The sequence below is a fragment of the Eumetopias jubatus genome, unplaced genomic scaffold, assembly GCF_037043125.1.
Source record: "Eumetopias jubatus isolate StellerSeaLion01/CBP00866 unplaced genomic scaffold, mEumJub1_p1.0 scaffold_4, whole genome shotgun sequence".
Classification (NCBI taxonomy): domain Eukaryota; kingdom Metazoa; phylum Chordata; class Mammalia; order Carnivora; family Otariidae; genus Eumetopias; species Eumetopias jubatus.
In genome coordinates this window covers 167,009,803-167,030,697 of record NW_028274810.1, presented here as the reverse complement: position 1 = coordinate 167,030,697, position 20,895 = coordinate 167,009,803, and the positions used below count along the sequence as shown (strand labels likewise).

The window sequence follows — 20,895 nt, the reverse complement described above, 5'->3', positions numbered from 1 at the left end:
AAGATGTTCTTTTCTTTTCTTTCTTTAAGTATAGTTGACACACAGTGTTGCGTTAGTTTCACGTGTACAGAATAGTAATCGGACAACTCTATATATTATGCTTTGTTTACCCCAAGGGTAGCTACCATCTGTCCCCATACAACATTATTACAATACCGTTGACATAGGGAACTATGCTGTACCTTGAGTGTGTACTGTTTTTTGCTTAAAGGGAAATTTGGCTAAATATAATATTCTTCGGAGAAGAATATTGGAGATGAATATTGTAGAGACTCAAGTCTGATGTCAGCCTTTCTCCTCCCTTTGCATATGAGTTACCTTTTACTCATAGATTCCCAGATCTTTTTTAATATGTGCATTTAATGCTATAAACTCTTTAATTACTGCTTTAGTTTCATCCCACAGATTTTGAGATGTTGTTTTTTCATTTAGTTCAAACTATTTTTTCATTTCCCTTAAAACTTTTTCTTTGACTTCTGGGCTATAGAAGCTGTTTGCTTAATTTCCAAATATTTAAGGGTATTCCAGATATCTTTCTATTATTGCTTTCCAGTTTAATTCTGTTTGGGACTGAGAATATACTTGTAGGATGTCTTTTTTTAGGATTCTTTTTTTAACTTAAGACTTGCTTTATAGTACATGATATGGTCTATCTTGGTGAGTGTAGATACGCACTTGAGAAGAATGTGAATTCTGTTATAAAATATCAGGTCAGGTTGATTCATAGTGCTGTTCAGATTTTGTGTATGCTTGCTTATTTTTGCCTATTCATTCCAACAATTAGAGACAATATTGAAACCTCCAACTGTAATTATGAATTTCTCTGTTAATTATTAGTCTCTGCTAATTTGTTAATTTCCTTTTTTGCTTTTTTAGTCCTCTAGCACCTGTTTAAACAATTTGCAATATGAAAATCTCTGTTCATAACTATTGTGGTTTCCATTTTCCTGACTGGAGCCTCACCAGCACGTATAGTCCGTTCCTGCAACAATGCCATATTATCTCAATTACTGTAGTTTCATAATAACTCAGTATGTGACAGGGACATTCCCTTCATCTTACTGTTCTTCAGGAATATCTTGACTATTCTTGACTGTTTTGGTCTTCCATGCTGTCAGGGAAAAAACCCAACTTCATAGAGGATTGCAAGCAATAAACCTGCTACCTCTCCATAGGTGCCCAAAGAAGGCAATATGACTTAATGAGTCAGAGCATAACAGTTACAGCACAACAAATAGCATGGCATCAGCATAATTGTGCTGGTTTCTTTATTCCAAGTCCCATAGGCAGTGCAATGGCCCCAGATAGATGTTGTGCAGGCAGATAGGTTGTATTGTAACTGAGAAACTTGGTGCCAAGGGCCTACCTCTTTTTGAGTAAGCAGCAAAACAGGATAGCAAACCAGCCAGTCCCCTCCCAGGAGAGGGTAGTTACATGGTGGTCAGGCTATGGTTCCTTTGATCTACTTAGGTGCCTATATGACTACAAAACTGTTTAGTATCAGGAAACAAGTCTTGTACATTCAGCAAAAACTGCAGGGATGCTCGGGGCCAGTGGTGGACTACTTCTCATAACACATATAATTTTAGAATAATGTTAAGTCCTACAAAAAGCCCTGTTGAAATTTTCATTTGAAATTGCATTGTAACAATAGAAGCTTTTGGAAAGAATGGACACAGTTACTACATATTAGTATTAATTACAGACTTTATATTAATTATGTTAAGTCTTCCTATGCACGAACCAAAGTATATTACTCTATATTTTTATTTATTTATTTTTAAAGATTTTATTTATTTATTTGACAGAGAGAGACACAGTGAGAGAGGGAACACAAGCAGGGGGAGTGGGAGAGGGAGAAGCAGGCTTCCCACTGAGCAGGGAGTCCGATGCAGGACTCGATCCCAGGACCCTGGGATCATGACCTGAGCTGAAGGCAGACGCTTAACAACTCAGCCACCCAGGTGCCCTATATTACTCTATTTAGATTGTCATATATATTTTCTTATAATGTATAGTATATATATACACACATATATAGTAAAACTTATATAATTTACTACATATAGAGCTTGACCACTGCTAGATTTATTCCTAAGAATATTCTATTTTTTGTTAGTATTGTAAATATTATCTTTTGATTGTTTTAAATATTTTAAGTATTGCTAATGAACAAATACTATTGAGCTTTGTTTATTGATCTTCTATCCAACCATCTAAACTCTTTAATTCTATTTGTAGATTCTTTAAGGTTTTTTATATAATTTTTTTCAGTAGTTAACAGTTCTCTTTTCAGTTACATATACATCTTGTCTTACTAAACTGACTATGAATAAGAAAGAAGGAATGAGGGAAGGGCTATAGTTCTTACACTAGGTAATATATTCCTTAAACATTAACTTAAGAAAATTTTAGCAATCCTATAAGATAAATATTTTTCCTTTTTTTAACAGATGATGAAAAAGGACAGGTTCTGGGAGGTGAGATAACTTATTTAAAGACGTAAACGAATCAACATTCAGTAACCCCCTATGATTTTCAGAAACTGATCTTTGCATTGTACTATGCTGCTTCCAGATTCAAAGAGGAAAAAATAGTTCTTTTTATTTGAAATAGCTAAATAATAGATAGGAATTTAATGGTAACCTTTAAAAATATCCCCTTTTTTATTTTAATGTGAAGCAATTTTTGATGATTATTTCTACTTTTAGGTGAAAGAATGAAAAGACTCAGGAGACAAGCTGCTGAAAAAGAGAGAAGACATGTTTCGAACAGTCAGCCAGTAACTTCTAAAAAACATCGATCTAGGAAAAAACAGGTATTTATTATATTTAAATAAGACTTAATGGACATTAATTGTGATTATTTCACATTATTTCTGCTCAACCCTAAAAGATCTTGAATGTAAAATATTTCGACTTCACTATCTTTGATTTTGCCAACAGGCCAATCCACCTGTTCTAAGTTCCAAAAGAAATATTTCACCTGTATTTTTAAAATAGCCTTAAGTTGGGTACTGATAATGACATTTATTTAGAATTATTGTGATACTATCATAAGGTCTATTTATCAATGTAAAGTGGGACTTAAATCCACATTATAAGCTTTTATATTCATATTTTCCTAATAGGGATCCAATTTAAATAAGGTCCTTCTGTGCTTTAAAAAAAGAAGAAACCATTTGATAGGGAATTTTTCTATATAGAAAGTTAAGATGGGTCAGTTTTAGGACTCACTTCATTTCTGCACTCAGTGATTATAGTCCTGTGGCATCTGTCCAGTGTCTCAAACCATTGTTTCCTGTATTTTATCTGGTTTTCTAGTTGTTTATAGCAAGTAAATAAATCTAGTCCTTTTCTATCACAGCTAGAAGTTGAAGGTGGCCGTGTACTCTTTTCTTATTCTCCTTTAAGATGAGTTTTTGTTGTTGTTGTTGTTGTTTTTTCTCAAAAAGCTACTTGTAAATGGTTCATGTTGAGACACTGAGGCTAGGGTCAAATTCCAGGCTACTAGGAATATCTCTTGTGTCTCAAGTGAACATAGCAAGCAATTCCTACTTCTGATTTGCTTCCTGTAAATATTGCTTATCCATGTGATTCCTTATTTAGTACCACCAACCACCTTTATTATTTAGAGCAACTGCAGGTTGAGGGAGGCTCCTGCTATTGGCAGGGTGTGCACCTCAGGCTATGTTTTCTTTACTCTGGAAAATTGCACATCACAGGCTTTCTGAGATCCATAGGCAGAGTGGCTCTGCCCTGCTTCTTTGCATATCTTTTGTCAATTTCCATAAATAGTGTACCCCTTCTACTTATATTATGATTCAGGTCATAGGGTTCTTCAAACTTTTTTAAGAGTTCAGGATTTTATTTCTTTCCTTGATGCTGTTGGGTGAATTCCCAAAGGAGAATGGGGAAATGCCAACCATATGACACTATATGCAGCCAAAAGTCATACATATTTTTTGTCTTTGAATTTTTGCATTTTGAGTATGATGTACAAAGGTGTAGATATTTTGGCATTTGTCCTACTTTGTGTTCATGAAGACTCTTGTGTCTGTTTTGGTGTCTGTCATTAATTTTGGAAAATTCTCAGCCATTATGACTTCAATTCTTTCTTCTATTCCTTCTCCTTCTGATGTCCCATTATCTATAGGTCACCTCTTTCATAATTTTCCCACAGTACTTAGCTGTTTCTCTCTCTCTCTCTTTTTTTTTTTCCCATTCTTTTTATCTCATTGCTTTTCAGTTTGGGAAGTTTCTATTTTTAGTTTCAAGCTCACCGATTCTTCATCCATATTTAGTCTGCTAATGTGCCCATCAAAGGCATTCTACATTTCCATTACTATGTGTTGATTTCTAGCATTTCCTTTTGACTCTTCAGGTTTACATTTCTCTGCTTACATTTACCTACCTGTTTTTACATGTGTTCTACTTCTATTAGAGCCCTTGACATTAATCATAGTTATTTAAATTCCCACTTTGATAATTCCAAAATCTCTGTCATAGCCAAGCCTGATGCTGCTTTGTCCCTTCACATTGTGGTTTTTTGCCTTTTAGTGTACTTTACCAGTTTTATGCTGATAGCTGAACATGATGTATCAGGTAAAAGAACAGAGGTAAACTGACCTTTGGTGTAGGATTTTATGTTTGTCTAGCCAGGATTTAGGCTTTATTTCCTATTTGCTGTAGCCATAGATGTCAGAGGCTAAAATTTCCTTGTTTTTGTCTCTTGCTGTCTTTGGTTTTCCCTAGACTCCTTAGTAAGGGTCTGAGGCAGCTCTCTCAGCTAAGGCAATTGATTTATAGGAGCCCAAATAATACAGTAAGATGAAGGAGAGAAGTATTCTCTAGTTTTGTGTGATTTTCAGTGAGTTTGTGTCCTGGACTAAGACCTTCATATGTGCTTCTCAGCTTTTATTTCCCCCTCTTCGGTGAGAAGGGAAGGCTAGAAGGGGCTGAAGTTGGGTATTTCCCTCCTGACATGGAAGGCTAGAGGGGGCTGAAGTTAGGTGGAAATGAGTTGGAGTTGTGGGCCCCACTAAGATTGAGCACCTGGAGTTTCTTAACTCAGGCTTGCCCATAGTAAGCCTCCATCAGTTCATCCAACATAGTTAAGTGTTTCTATCAGTACTGGCTCCAGGTATGAGTTTCTGTTCCTCGTAAGCTGTGATTCTCTGTATCTGCCTTTCTGTTTTTCTAGTTTTTATGGCAGCAGTTTGCCTGTTGACGTTAGTTCTCTGATGGATCTACAAAGAGTTGTTGACTTTCAGTTGGTTTTGTTTTGTTCTTGTTGTGAGGACTGGAGTGATATTTCCAAGCTTTTTGTATGTCCGTCCCAAAACTAGAAGTCTCTGCCTCATATTTTAAGTGATCTTTCCCTGTAGTTCTTCTGGCAACAATTCTGAATGGGATTGTAGGTGTTACTTACAGATGTATATAAAAAAAAAAGTTACTCTGGTTTTTTGCTTTTTTGTTTTTTGTTTTTTTGTATTCGAAACAAAATGTGGGTAATCAACTATGTAATTTAAAGAACAGAATATAGATGATATTGTCTATCATTGTTTACTATGCCAAAAAAGAATTCTGTGGCTATCACAAGTGTCTCATTTTATTTTTCACTTTCCCCTGTTGGCTTTTTGAGTGGGACTTTTTTCAGATGAGTGACAGATTTTATCTTATTTCGTGTTAACATTTTGGTTCTTTAAAAAATTTTTATTGCAGTAGTCTGTACCAGATTGGACAGTTTCTCCTTGTTGTATTTTGTCTGTTAAACAGACAAAGGTATTTCTGCCAGCCTCATCCCAGTTTACAAAGAGATCCCCTTTTGTAAATTTATTCTATTAAAGAAGGAAAGTAAATGTCTTTCAACAACAAAGACTTTTTTCCCCAGAGATATAATGGAAATTACTATAACTTTTTTTTACTATAAATAGTATCATTTTAAGACGTTATAGACCATTTTTTTTCCTCTGAAAGGCATTAAAAATGGTAGACAATTTTCAAATACAAGTTATATAAAAACTTTTTAGCCTTAGGAAAGAAAAGGATTGGTATGTTTTAATTTGTTATGTGCTCTTTGTATCTTTTTGGGTTGTGGGCTTGACCAGGGTTGTTAGGATTTTTTTATTGATTCTGTTTTTAATTTTTCATGGAAAGGAAAAGACAGAAAAGCACAAAGAACACAGATTCTTTTTTTATGTCCTAAACTAGATCATCTTAAACTCTTTGTTAACTGTGTGACATTATGAATGGTATATAGAACAGTAAGGCAAGGATATAAAATGAAGAAATGAAAAAGAGTAAGCAAAAGAGTACACTCATGAAATTGTACTACCCTTATATTTTCTTTCTGTTCTAACACTGAATATTGTTAGCTTGTTGTTAGCTTCTGGGCAGTGCAGACAGGCTGAGGGTGGATTTTGGCAGTAGCTTGCTACCTCTGCTGTATGGGATCCACTGGAAAACACTGCTTAAACTTGTACCCAGGAACCTAAATAGGATTCAGGCAGAGAATATTACTTATTTCTTGAGATAAATGAGCTTTTGTATTGTATCAGACATCATCTGTGCACTCTGTTAAAAGTAATTAGTTCATATTTGAACAAGAAAACTGTGTTGTATATATGAAATTTACATAAACCAAGGACTACTTTTTAAAATTGAACAAAACTGGGCGCCTGGGTGGCTCAGTTGGTTAAGCGACTGCCTTCGGCTCAGGTCATGATCCTGGAGTCCCGGGATCGCGTCCCACATCGGGCTCCCTGCTCAGCAGGGGGTCTGCCTCTCCCTCTGACCCTCTTCCCTCTCATGCTCTCTGTCTCTCATTCTCTCTCTCTCAAATAAATAAATAAAATTTAAAAAAAAATAATAAAATTGAACAAAACTATAGCAACTTAACAGAAATTCTTAACTTGGCGACTGTAAAAACAATATTTTAGGGTTAGTCTGAGTGGCCCCTGAAATGTTATTTAAAATTTTGTATATCTTTGCTTGTCTGTGAGATGGATCCATAGCTTTTATCACATTCTCAAAGATCTATATGACCCCAAAGATTAATAACCCACTGCTGAAGTACTTTTTTTTTTTTAAAGATTTCATTTATTTATTTGAGAGAGAGAATGAGAGAGAGAGCACATAAGAGGGGGGAGGGTCAGAGGGAGAAGCAGACTCCCTGCTGAGCAGGGAGCCTGACGCAGGACTGGATCCTGGGACTCCAGGATCATGACCTGAGCCGAAGGCAGGCGCTTAACCAACTGAGCCACCCAGGCGCCCACCCACTGCTGAAGTACTTTTAATTGGTAAGTCCATCTCTCTCTTTTTTAAACTCCTCACCCACACACGGAAAATTTACATCTCTTTTGGTTTTGCATCAGTGACAAGCAGTGAATTGAAGCTTGTAGGGGTGATGACTGATAAGAGAAGTGGGCTGGGTTGGTCATGGTAGACTACCACAGGAGGATGTCCTCTTTGTCTTTGTCTAGAGATCAATTAGCCATGCGTACCACGCACTCATAGACAGCATGGTTGCCAAGATGTGGCACCTCAGACAAACTTATACAAGGGGCTTAATTATGGTCACTGCCAGTTTTATGGCATTGAGCCATACATAAGAGTTTTCATCTCAGGTTTGTCTTCTTGAAGCCACCTTGAGTTCTTTTTAATAGTGCATCAGACAGCTGAGTTGGAATTTTTTAAATTGTAGTGAAATACACATAATTAAATTTACCATCTTAACTGTATTAAAGTGTATATAGTTCAGTGGCAATAAACACATTCATATTGTTGTGCTACCATTACCACTGTCTATCCACAGAACTCTTTTCAACTTGCAAAACAAAAACTATTTATCCATTAAACACGGACTCCCCATTTGCCCCTCTCCCATACCTCTAAAGGAGAAAGTAGAACCACCATTCTACTTTCTATCTCTGAGTTTGACTGTTTTAGGTACCTCTCATACAAGTGGAATCCTACAATATATGTCCTTTTGTGTTTGACTTATTTCACTTAGCATAATGTCCTCAAGTTTCATCCATGTTATAGTATGTGTCAGAATTTCCTTACTTTTTAAGGCTAAATAAAATTTCACTGTATTTATATACCACCTTTTGTTTATCCATCCATCCATCAGTGGATAACTTGGGTTACTTCCATCTTTTGCCTGCTAACACTGTTACCAACATGACAGATTTCTCTTCAAGTCCCCGCTTTCAGTTCTTTTGGATATATACCACAAGTAGAATTACTGGATCACGTGGTAATTTTATTTAATTTTTTTGAGGAACCACCATTCTGTTTTCCACAGCGGTCACACAGTTTTTCATTCCTTCCCACAGTGCATAAGAATTCCAATTTCCCCACATCCTCACCCACACTTAGTATTTTCTGTGGTATTTTATTTTTGGTTTTGTTTTGTTTTGTTTGATGATAGATGTGCTAATGGGTGTGAGGTGATATTTTGTGGTTTTGATTTGCATTTCCCTAATGATTAGTGATGTTGAGCATCTTTTCATGTACTTATTGGCCATTTGTGTATCTTTGGACAAATGTCTATCAAGTCCTTGCTCATTTTTTTTAAGTTTTTTATATCTTTGTAGTAAAACATACATAACAAAATTGATCATCTTAATCATTTTTAAGTGTATGGTTCAGTGGCATTAAGTGCATTCACATTGTTTATGCAACCAATCTCTACAACTTTTTCATATTGCAAAACTAAAACTGTGTACCCATTAAACAATTTCCCATTCTCCCTTCTTCCCATCCCCTGGCAGCCACTATTTTACTTTGTTTCTGTGAGTTTGACTATTCTAGATACCTCATGTAAGCGAAATCATACATTATTTATCTTTTCATGACTTGATGATGAATGGATTTTTAAAGAAAATAGGAAATTCAGCTGGGGAAAGTAATCATAGTCTAGACACAGTAAATAATCACTCAGTCATTTGCTCCTTCAGCATGTCAGCAAAAGGGATAGGTTAGTTGGTCACCTGTAGCAAATGCCAACTATCAGCTTTTTTCTGTGTATGGTGCTAATTTGATTTTTAAAAATTTTCAGCTGTTTTCTCCAAAATAAAATAATATGTTTTGAATTAGTCTTTTTTAGTTGTGTTTTCAAGAATTTGTTTTAGGGAAGATTTGAGGTTTATGGCTGTGTATACTTCGCCTAACATAGAACTGGGTTTTCACTGAGTTCATTAATGAAGTATTAAATATTCATCAGTTCTATTTAGAGATACGTGGGATTAAGAAGTACCAATCTGGGGGCGCCTGGGTGGCTCAGTTGGTTGAGTGTCTGACTTGGTTTTGGCTCAGGTCATGACCTCAGAGTTGTGGGATCGAGCCCCGGGTTGGGCTCCCTGCTCAGCGGGGAGTCTGCTTCTCTCCCTCTGCCCCCTCCTCCGGACCATGCACTCTCTCTCTCTCTCTCCCTCTCTCTTCAAAATAAATAAATCTTTTTTTAAAGGGGGGAATACCAATTTGATAACAACTGTAGAAAAAGCATTGTAAGAGACAGTGTAGGCTTTAAGTCTGATGAATTGGGTTGGGTTAGCTCTCACTTTGCAGCTCTCTGGTCTGGGGCAGCTGAGCCATCTGTGCTTATGTAAAATGAACAAGAATAGTAAGGACCCTGAGAAATCTTGTAAACATAAGCTCTTAGAGAAATCTAAGAAATGTATATGTAAATTCTTCGATCCCTACGAAACTAATACTATTTTGATTAAAAACAGTTGGATTTATAATATGTTCTTTAAAGAATTGTTTCTGTGAATAACTGTTCTGCATTTTATCAAAAGGCTTGGCTTTGGGAAGAAGACAAGAATCTGAGATCCGGTGTGAGGAAATACGGAGAGGGAAACTGGTCTAAAATACTGTTACATTATAAATTCAACAACCGAACAGGTGTCATGTTGAAAGACAGATGGAGGACTATGAAGAAGCTAAAACTGATTTGCTCAGACAGTGAAGACTGAATGTGTTTGTAAAAGCTTGACAGAAGGACAGTTAAATACTTTGATCACTGCATTTTGTTTGAAACTTGGTGGTCATTGATGTATCTTAAAATTTTTGTCTAAAGCATTACAGTGTCATTATAGTATCACTTTAATTAATATGAAGATTTATGCTATAAGAGTAAGATTATATGCCATCATTGCATTCTTTAAGAATCTTTTTCCTCTGATAAATGTAAACTTGTTGAACCCTGGTGCTTTCAATAACCCTATCCCCAAATCCTATTCCAATTAAAAAAAAAAATTGAAAACCTGGTAAGAGAAAAAATATTCCTATTAACCTATTCTGTGTCTGTAAGCTCACTTGACCTTTGTAACACACATAAAAATGAAGTTTTTTTAAGACTTGATTTATGGCCTTAATATATTAGTTACTAATACATTTGTATATAGAATGATACATGTATAAAGTAATCCATGAGTTGTAACATTCTTAAATTTTCCTTTCAGTTGTTTTATATAGAGGAGAAAACTTAAAAATAGTAATACCCATAGGAGGACAAAGTTTGTACTATTACCAAGAATAGCTTCATGTCTCATTTAGGTACATTTAACTTTGTTCCAGTGTTAAAACTTTGACAAAGATGGTTTTAAATCTGCCTTTAACCTGGTGCCATAAATACCAGTTTCTTTGATTTTTTTTCTCTATATTTTCATTTAATACATCGATATTGGGCCTAAGTGGTATTCTGTAAATGCTTAAATTAGTGTTACCCATGGTAATTTTGATGTCTATGATAATTGCTAAATAAATAAGGTCATCCATATCTTACTGAACAATTTTGAGTTTTCACCAGCATTTTATTCTTTAGAGAATTTAGTCATAAACTAAGAATTACTTAGCATTTTGAGTTACGTGTGCTTTATGCAATGAGTGGAAATACTGAAGTATTGGTGTACAGAGTTAAATGGTAGTATTTTAATAATTTATATTTCATTTTGTATTAAAGTCGCATACATTACTTTCCCATTGTTCCTGAAGTTATGTCTTTATACATATAGTAAACAGAAATGTGGATAATTACTGTATGCTTCCTGACTCCATCTATCCTATTACACCACTAGTCACTGTCACTGTTTATTACAGACATGTTGATGGTTAGTGCCAAAGCTAGTGACATGAACCAAAATGGACCTGTAAGTAAACCTCATTCCAAACATACCATAAATCATCAAATCCTGAGTTTCCGCTAACTGGGAGATGCCCCATTATTTTATGTGCCACTAAAAAAGATCAGTGTAATTATACTATAGTATGGTGCTTTCTTGAGAATTTTATTTTACTTCTTAAAAGAGCCATTTTAGATTTATTTAAAGATAAATTTCTGTCATATAACATGGATGCATATAGAAAGGGAAGCAAAATAAGTTGGATAATGTGTTTCTAAAACTTCCTCATCTTAAATCTGAAATCTGAATTTTTTTAATTAAAATTTTTGAGGTAATTGTAGATTCATATGCATTTGCTAAGAAATGATACAGAGAGATTCCTTGTACTTTTGTTCCTCCGATTTTTCTTCCCTTCAATATTCATAAAACTACAGCATATCGCCATCAGGATATTGATACAATTCATCAATGTTATGCACATTTCCCCAGTTTTACTTGTATGGTATGTGTGTATTTAGTTCTAAATAATTTATCACTTGAGTAGGTTCATGTATTCACCACCATAGGCAAGATCCTGAGCAGCTCCAACACACAAGGATCCCTCCTGTTGCTGCTCCTCTCCCACCTGCATCATTCCTCCAACCCCTGGGCAGCCACTCATCTGTCCTCCATTTCTAAAATGTCATCTTTTTATTTTTATTTATTTTTTTAAAGATTTTATTTATTTGAGAGGGAGAGTAAGCATAAGCAGGGGGAGTGGCAGGCAGAGGGAGAGAGAGAGAAGCAGGCTCCCCGCTGAACGGGGAGCCCGATGGGGGGACTTGATCCCAGGACCCTGGGATCATGACCTGAGCCAAAGGCAGTCGCTTAACCAACTGAGCCACCCAGGCGCCCTAAAATGTCATCTTTCTAAAATGTGACATAGTGACATCACCAAAGATGGTAGAGTAGGGAGCTCCAAAGACTTCTCCCTTTACTGAGACAGCTATTAAGCTGACAAAAACTGTTAAAATCTAATTTTTGAAACTCTGGGATACAATCAAAACCTAAAACAACTGGAACATTGCTTAATAAAGAGGCACTAAGTTTTGTGAGGGATTCTTGGTGTGGCTTGATGGTGCCAAAGGGGACGCTTTGTTCTCACATTGTTGTGTCTTGACCTGTCTGGCATTTCCCCGAGGGTTTAATTCAGAAATTTGCCTTTGTTCCCCTCTGAGCTCTCTAGGCTTTAAAAACCTATTACCTACAGCTGTCTAGTGTCAGAGAGATGCCACACAAACCAGAAGTCTGGGGAGGAAGATACAAGGGGGTGGGGGGTGGTGGTGTGGGGTTAAGAAAGGCTTTGAAGGACTCGAGTAAATTAGGGAATCCGGAAGGCCACCCGCATGCCCAGTACTGCACAGTCTCAGAAAAGACTTGGGAGGACGCTAGGCCTCCACCTCTGATCTTTGAGCTTCACAAGTACAGGAGGTGAAGGATAAAGCAGAGTTGTAAGTGATCCGGCTACCCGTTGAATGAGTCTGAACTCAGCCAATCTGTTAAGGCCAGGAAAATAATCTTGTTTTTCTTTTTGACTTGAGACATCTAAGGAAATTAAATGAAATAACTCTAATTTTTTGGCCTTTTTTCTTTCAATTTGTGGATGTAGCTGTAGTTTGTTCATGTATACAGTAATATATGATTGTATCACATTTATGTTGTTAAACATTTGAGTTATGGAAATAAAGACCACTCAGAAATTTAACCATTCAGGCTGTTTATTCAGAGCTTGCTGTAGCAAGGGAGGCAGCCACGGACTACTTGACGCAGGCTGAAGTTTGTAATGGGAAAGCTTTCTAGTGAGAAACAAAGCTGCAGGCATGCTCTGACTGGAGGTCATTGGCATGAGGAAGCTGGAGCAGCACGCATCTTATGTGATTGTTTGGGGGAACATACCTGCCTTTCTCTGCTCGGTCCTGAGTTTGGACAAAAAAACTGCCAACTGATGTTGGCAGTCATCAACTGAGTCTCTACCATTCTGAGTGGGTGGCTGCAGGGGTTTCATTCAATGCCCTAACCTGGTTGCCACAGAGGTCATGGGTCAGTTTGTTGTCATATAAGGTCTACCCATTGTCCATTTTTATATTCCGGCTCAGAGTTATTTCAGTTTATTGCTGCAAGGCTTTTCCAATTTACATGAAGTCTAATATTAGGAATAATATTAACTCCTAAATAAATGGAAAAGCTGGGTATGATACTGTAATCCCTAGAGCAACCATTTTAAAGAAAACATAGCCAACAGATAAATTAAAAATGGAATATTAAAAATTATTCAAATTATTCAAAAGAAAGTGAAAGGTAGGGGAAACAGGAAGCAAAAAGAAACCACAGGGACAAACAAGAATTGGCACACTGGAATCCAAACACATCAATAATTATATTAAATGTCAGTGGTCTGAGCCAGGGGTTGGCAAGATTTCTCTATAAAGGGCCAGATAAAATATTTTAGGCTTTTTAGGCAGAACGGCCTGTCAAGTCTGCTTGGAATTAGTCATACACATGAATACTAAATGAGTGGGTGTGGCTGTATTCCGGTAGAACTATATTTACAAAAACAGCCTGCAGCAAGATTTAGCTTGCAGGCAGGCTGTAGTTTGCTGGCCCTGGCCTTTGAGTTCTAGATTTTGTTTTCTTTAAAATATACAGGACTTTGTTCCAGGAAGTAGTTACTTCTGAAACTGGGAATGTCTTTTAATTCTCATTTTCTTCCTTCCAGGTTTGGAAATTTCCAAGTTGGGAACCACTTTTAAAGTAAATTAACAGCGTGGGGTTTCTAAAGACCAGCCTGGTGATGAGAATCTTGGGTTCAGATTCACAAGACAGCAGACTGTGGTGACAGCCTTCATTAGGCCAAGGTAATGCTCCCACAATTCCTTAGGGAGAAGGGGGCCGTTTTGGATTTACTTCCAGCTCAGTCTTCCTCTAACAATACAGTCTTTTGGCATCTTTGTTTAATTATACCCCACCTCGGTCTGGCCTTGGGCTTTGCTTTCTGCCCCCATTTCGGAGCAAGAGAAGACGGTAACTACTGGCTCTATGTGGGCCCCCCCAACCTCTGCCGAGTGGTGGTGCACAGCTACTGCAGGTGAAGAGGCTGGCAGAGGGTACAGGTGGTGCTGGTCTGGAAAAGCAGCCCGCCATTACCGGGCAGTGTGGGGACGACCGAGCTCATCCACAGGGCTCCCACACTACGTAACAGGACCGGAACTGGAAGGGAGTGGTCTTGCTGTCCCCAACACTTGGAGTCATTCCAATGCCCTCTGTTGATAAAGCTTAACCGTTAATGTCAAGAGTTGTGTGCAGGAGTTCTAGCTGTAGGATCACAAAGCAGGGCAGAGAAAGGGATTTGCAGGTGAGAGCCAAAAAATTGTTTTTGTTGTTTGTTTTTTTTTTATTCACCCCTCCCCACCACATAACACCTTCATATGTCAAAATACTTTAAAGCAAGCCTTCACTTAAACCTATCCTGTTGAGAGAGCAAAAATAAAAAGATATTGTGACACAAGAAATGTGATGGTTTATATAATCTACACCTCTCAAAGGAAAAGAATACTTTTTCAGTGTCTTTGTTTTTTACAAGAAAATTATTTAAAGAACGTTTTCCCTTCCACTTGAGTCCTTGAAGAGCTCACATCTGTCTTTGTCTTTATAAATTTGTGAGAGCTTTACTTTGCATGGATTATAACTCTTGCAAAACCCTGATGAGGCAGAACAGTATTAATAATTCCATGGCACAGATGAGGAATCAAGCTTCATTTATTCTGACTTGCATTGGCAGAATCGCATTGGTGACAGAACTTTTTTTATACTGCTGATGTCCCGCAATTAAAAGTTTTATCAGAAAAAAGGGCAGAATTCTCTTCCCTCTTTAGTCCAGGAATGTTGATGTCCCTCATAAAAAAGCCCAGCTCAGTGTTCTCAATACCAGTGGAACTTGGCAGCTGCAGCAGCAAGTAAAATGTACAAGAATTCCTCAAAATACACCTGTAATTGAAGTGTATTTTTCACTGTCAAGAATTTTTTCATTATTTCAGAGATGCTATTTTAAGTCTAAGGCTTTCTACCACTACCAAGTGGATAAAAACAACAGTTAATAACTTTGATGAGTTGTTATCCAAATGAATCCTGTAATGAGTCCTTTTGCTTATGCTTCCATATCTTGATTACTTATGCTTGGCTGTTGCTATTGCCGTAACTCCCCAATAGGACACAGGAGACATTTAACTCGCCTCACACCTCCACCTTCCTTCCCTCCCATGCTCCTCTTGAGCTTCTTCCAGTGTATTTCTTCTTTGAGTTACTAAAGCTTCTCTTATGCCATCAGCTGTAGACAGGATTCCTTGACTCCGATGTAGGATGAGGAAATCAGGACCCCTAAACTCAGCACTTCCGCTCTCCCCAGCTTCCCATGCCCATCCCTATTACATTGCCAAGGATTCTGTTTGTTTGGATTGGTTTGATTGATTTTTAGCATTCAGTCTAACAATTATAGTGAAATATTTCATGCTTTAGATATGGAGTAACTCTAAAAAATCAGAAAGCAATAAGTCTGTATTATGACTATACCATGTATTCTTCACATGAGATCCTAGAAGTGTGACTAACTCAAAAAATGTAATCTTGTAATCATGAATTCTTGCAACTCAAAGAAATGTCAAGGTAAACTATTCTCTCTCTCTCTCTCTCTCTCTCTCTCTCTCTCGTTGTGTCTTTCTATCCATCCCTCCTACCCTAGTAGCTCAAAACCATGTCACATTTTAGTTTGCTTCACATTTTGACCGTACTTATATTTTCAGTTTTTTCTTGGAATTTTTACTTCCATTTTTACTAAAGTAATCCATGTTCATAGTTTTAAAAATAAAATTGTTCTACATGGCTTAAAGCGGAAAACATTTCTTCCCTTCCACTGCCTTTCAGTTCTCCCTAAAGGTGACCATTCTCAACTTTTTCAACTCTTGATTCTCAAGTGAGCATATTTTTTAATAAAAATATGCTCACACTGCTGTATATTTTCCAGTTTGAGATATTAGATTATTGACCTCCCCCACTATATAGGGTGAGGTTTTAGGTCTCTTGCATGCTCTCCCCCCAGCCCCTGCAAACACACACATTGCACCATACATATGCTTCCCCTCCCCAGTTCTTCCAGAGTATTTGTATCCATTTTTGGTTAAGTCAGTAATCAGTGTTTGTATTATTATAATTGTATTATTAGAGTTTTCTGTTATGTACACCTGAGCTGTGTGTACCCATCATTTATGATCTCCAAATTCTCTGACCCAGCTGAAAAATCTCTGAATACACTGTGAAATATATCAGATATTCTGTTGGTTTCCTTGTTTTCTGGGTGACCTCCTTCCTCCTGCTCTCATGCGTCCGGCTGCCCTCCAGGCCTGCTGCACAGCTGTCAAGCTCACATGTCCCTTTATCTCTGTCTGGGGGATCCCAACCATCTCTCCTGCATGGGATTTCCTACCTCCTGGACCCTCTCTTATGGTTTATACCCTCATTTATGTAGAGCTCCTCCTCCTGTACCTTCTCAAGAAAAGATGCATAGAATGGAAAACTATTATCTTACATGTTTGACAATATTCTTATTCTATCCTTGTATTTGACTAACAATTATACTGGATATAGAATTTTAATTTGGAAAATATTTTCTCTCAGAATTTCAAAGGCATTGCTTTCTTGTCTTTAGGGTCAAATATTGCTTGAAGTGGTCTGCTAACCATTATGGTTACTGATCCTTTGCATGTGACCTACATTTTTCTCTCTGGAAGCTATTAGAGTCTTCTATGTGTCCAATGATCTAGAATTTCATGGTAATGTGCTTTAATGGGAATCCTTTTTTTTTTTTTTTAACTAATGAGACAGACACTCAGTGGCTTTGGCAATGTATATGCTAAGTTCTGAAAAATACTGTATTATTCTTGAGTAATCTCCCTCCTAGTTTCTTTGTACTCTCTTTCTAGAACTCCCATTATCCAGATGTTGGATCTCTTTGATCTTCTAATTTTTTATCTTTTGTCTCCTTATTTCTGTGTTTAATTTTTTTGTATGCTTTCTGGGGAAAATGTTGCTTAACTTCCAAATGTTACATTTATCTATTATCAATCTTTCTAATATCCAAGAGGTTTTAATTGTCCTTTTTAAAGAAGTTTTAATGTTTCCTTCTCTGAGCATCCTGTTCTTATTTCATGTTGATATTATTTCATCTCTTTTGATCCTGGCATTGTTTATTGCCTCTGAGTTTTGTTATATTGCTTTTTTATTTAATTTTGGTTTCTCTGTTTGTTAGTGGTTTTCCTCAAATATCTGCTTGTCCTGGGCTGTTCATTTATATTTATGAGAGAGAATGAAAAAGCTGACAGAAGGGATGCCTGGTCAGCTCAGTCATTAAGCATCTGCCTTCGGCTCAGGTCATGATCCCAGGGTCCGGGGATCGAGTCCCGCATCGGGCTCCTTGCTTAGCGGGAAGGCTGCTTCTCCCTCTCCCACTCCCCCTGCTTGTGTTCCTTCTCTCGCTGTCTCTCTGTCAAATAAATAAATAAAATCTTAAAAAAAAAAAAAAGCTAACAGGAGGCTCTGTGAGCACTGATGGGTGCTCCCATGTCAAGATCAAGGTATCCCTGTATAGTGATGGGACAGGAACTTGGCTATTTTAGCTGTCAGTACCTGCAGTCGTTTCTCTTGGATGATCGATTTCCTCAGAGAGGAATCTAACAAACTGCTGTGAGCAGATGAGAGTGGGAGTGTGGGAGGGGAGTATACACCCCTGGTTGCTGTATTCTCAGAGCATGTGGAGGAGAGACCTGGGGGTCACCAGTCAGAATGGAGACTCACTCAGTTTCCGTTCTCAGTTGCTGTCTCTGGTGTTTCCAATCTGGAGTCCCTCCCAAGAGTAGACCTGTCAGGCTATTGCCTGGCTGGAGAGAATTTAAGGCTCTGTTTCTTATACCAACTGTCAACCATTCCATTAAAGGAAGTATCTGGAACCTTTCCAAGGTGCTGTAAATTACCTTGCTCATCCAGATTCACTCCAGTAGGCATTTGGCTTTCCCCTCTCTTCTTAGACAGCCATCTGCTTTTCTGGTCCAAAATCTGGTGGCCATCCCTTTCCTGCTATCTTTGTCTCTCTTGATCCTCTTATCGTTGTATTTTTTATCTTTTTTAAAAAAATCCTTCAACTGTAAGTTTATTGGGAATTGGGAGGCAAATATATGTTCAACCTTCCATGTTTAAATGAAAAAAAACAAAAACAAAAACAAAACCCTATTTAGGACTCTCATAAAGCTTCTGTGTCCTTGTACTTCTGAAAATCTGTATCTTGCCTTCACACTTTATTAGTAGTTTGGCTGACAGAGAATGCTAATTTCAAAATTATTTTCCCCTTGGTGCTTGGAGGCTTTATTCCATTAGACCTCAAGCATCCAAGGATACTGATGAGAACACCGTGGTCTTCCCATGGAAATTCTTGTTCCTTTGTAGATAATCTGGGTTTTCTTTCTCTTTCTTCTTTATCCTCGATTTTAAATTTCACAAATTTGTCTCTAGTGGTAGGATGTTTAAAATCCATCTTGTTTGCTGTTCAGTGGGACCTCTCCACCCCAGGAAGAACGGCTCTCACCTCTGATTCCACCTTCTTTTCTACATGTTTTAAAGGGTACACTCTTTCTGTTTTGGTTTAGCCATCAGGAGAAGCCAATTTTCTTGCAGTCTTCAAAAAAATTCTTCAAAGTTTCTGATTTTGGGGTGATTCCTACCACCACCTCCACCCTCCTCATCTATGTTATGGACTTCTCTGCTGTGAATCCTGTAATCTCAATTGGATTTGGGGAAGGAGAGAGAGTAAATGTGTATCCATTTGTCACTAGTCTAGACGGTTCACCTCTCTTTCAATATGCTCAGCACCTGATTGCTTATACTTCAGAATGTCCAGGTCTTTATTTTCTAAGTCAACTTGAGTTATTTATATGATTATTCACTAGAAAGTTCTTAGAGAATATAACCAGTTTTATTTTGCATCATTTTTGCGTATAACCAGAAAAGATGGCTAAATTATTGCTGTTGATATTTATGTTTAATTATAGCATTCTCAAAAACATCCCAAGAAAGATCCTAAAAAGAGAATGGTGTGATTATAATTTACCTTGACCCTTTTTCTTTTCTTTTTTTTTCCATCTCTTTATCATTCTCCCCTTCTGAGTGATCATCATCCCTAATTCCTTTCTTCATCTTTCCTGGGTGTGTGTGTGTGTGTGTGTATCACACACACACACACACACATACATATATGTAATTTTTTGGTATATTTATTTTTGTTCAAATTACCACATACACTTTTGAAAAATCAACCTATTAAGTAATTCTAGGGTATGCATATCACTGTAGAGTGCCTGTGGCAGGGAACCCAGCCCTTTGGTACTCAATGAGAAAGAATACTGAAGAGGTCTTAAATACTTTGATCTTTAACCTTGAAAATAAAACTTTTGGTTCTTCCTTAATCTCTTGGACTACAATTTTCAGTTCTGAACTGTTTCCTTGGACTCTGTTAGAATTAATAACAAGCTTTTCAAAAACACTAATAGTTAAGTCTTCTAGCCTATAAAGTTCTCAAGAATAGAAATAACAAAAATATATTTCACTATGAAAGTAATAAATGGCCAGCACTAAAAACTAAATACATAAGGTGAAAAATGATTTTATACAACTCAAATACGTTAAATGATATAACACACCCTGGAACCATAAATACAGCATAGCTTTATGGCTGATAGTCTCCATATGTATGCCTATCAATTCTGAGGGGTTTTTTAAATTTTGTTTTTGGTGAAATTTTGTTCATTCTCTGACCAGTCCAGAAAATGTGGGTATTTTCAAGTCAAACAAGTAAAGACCTCTTAAAAATGTGAACAGAGATTTTATTAACTGGTATAAAAATTTTAATTAAGTAACATTAAAATTACCCAGGTATATCTTCAAAAATCTTGCTTTACAAAGGTTAGAAATGGTCTTAAAATGTTAATACTGAACTTACAGTTTAAGGTCCTAACCTTGATGAGACTCAAATTTTTTATTATTAATCCCTGAAGAATTTACCATAAAAACAACTCTGACAGTTAAATGAATATATAGTCAGAAATACTGCTACCCTCAGCATTAAATATTAGGGACTTTTCCAGCCCTATTAAGCTTGATATTGTCATTCTTGTCATTACATGTAAGTACCAAGAAATATGTATTTTAGTAAATCATTTGTTAGTGAATAATATTTTATATAAATGAAACTGCAGGAGTTTAAATTTTAAGATGCAGTTCTCCAGAGAAATATCCTAAATTTAAAATTTGTTTCAGAATTGAAAAGGACTTAGCTTTCCCAGCTATCTTTGGCATAGGCAGGCTTTTCATTGAAGCTGAGTCCTGGATGAGAAACTGAGAGTGGGCTCTGTGGCTGACCTGCAGAATAACCCATCCTTAAGCCACTTTGTCTCTGGCTCACTGGTTTTCCAATCATAAAATAGAAGACGAATACTTCTGTGTGTGAGTGTGAGTGTGTGTGTGTGTGTGTGTGTGTGTGTGTGTGTGTGGTCATCGCATTTGTGATAAAATCCACGTCTTCTATAATAACTGCCTTCCACCCCAAACAGGAGAAAATGTATGCTGTAGGAAAAAAGTAGTAAGTTTACTTCAATTAAACTTGAAGTTAGTTTAAACTTAAATCTGAAAGA

At 36.9% G+C, this 20,895-nt stretch overlaps 1 protein-coding gene across 3 annotated transcripts in view; it reads left to right on the top strand.

Moving 5' to 3' along the window:
- Positions 1-12,872, top strand: part of TERF1 (telomeric repeat binding factor 1) — a 36,204-nt gene extending 23,332 nt beyond the window's left edge. For all 3 annotated transcript variants that reach the window (XM_028112041.2, XM_028112047.2, XM_028112035.2), the window contains 2 exons: positions 2,712-2,818; positions 9,803-12,872. In XM_028112041.2, the coding sequence (XP_027967842.1) occupies positions 2,712-2,818; positions 9,803-9,979 (284 nt within the window). In that variant the 3' untranslated portion in view covers positions 9,980-12,872. The remainder of the gene's footprint in view (positions 1-2,711; positions 2,819-9,802) is intronic.
- Positions 12,873-20,895: the final 8,023 nt, after the last annotated feature.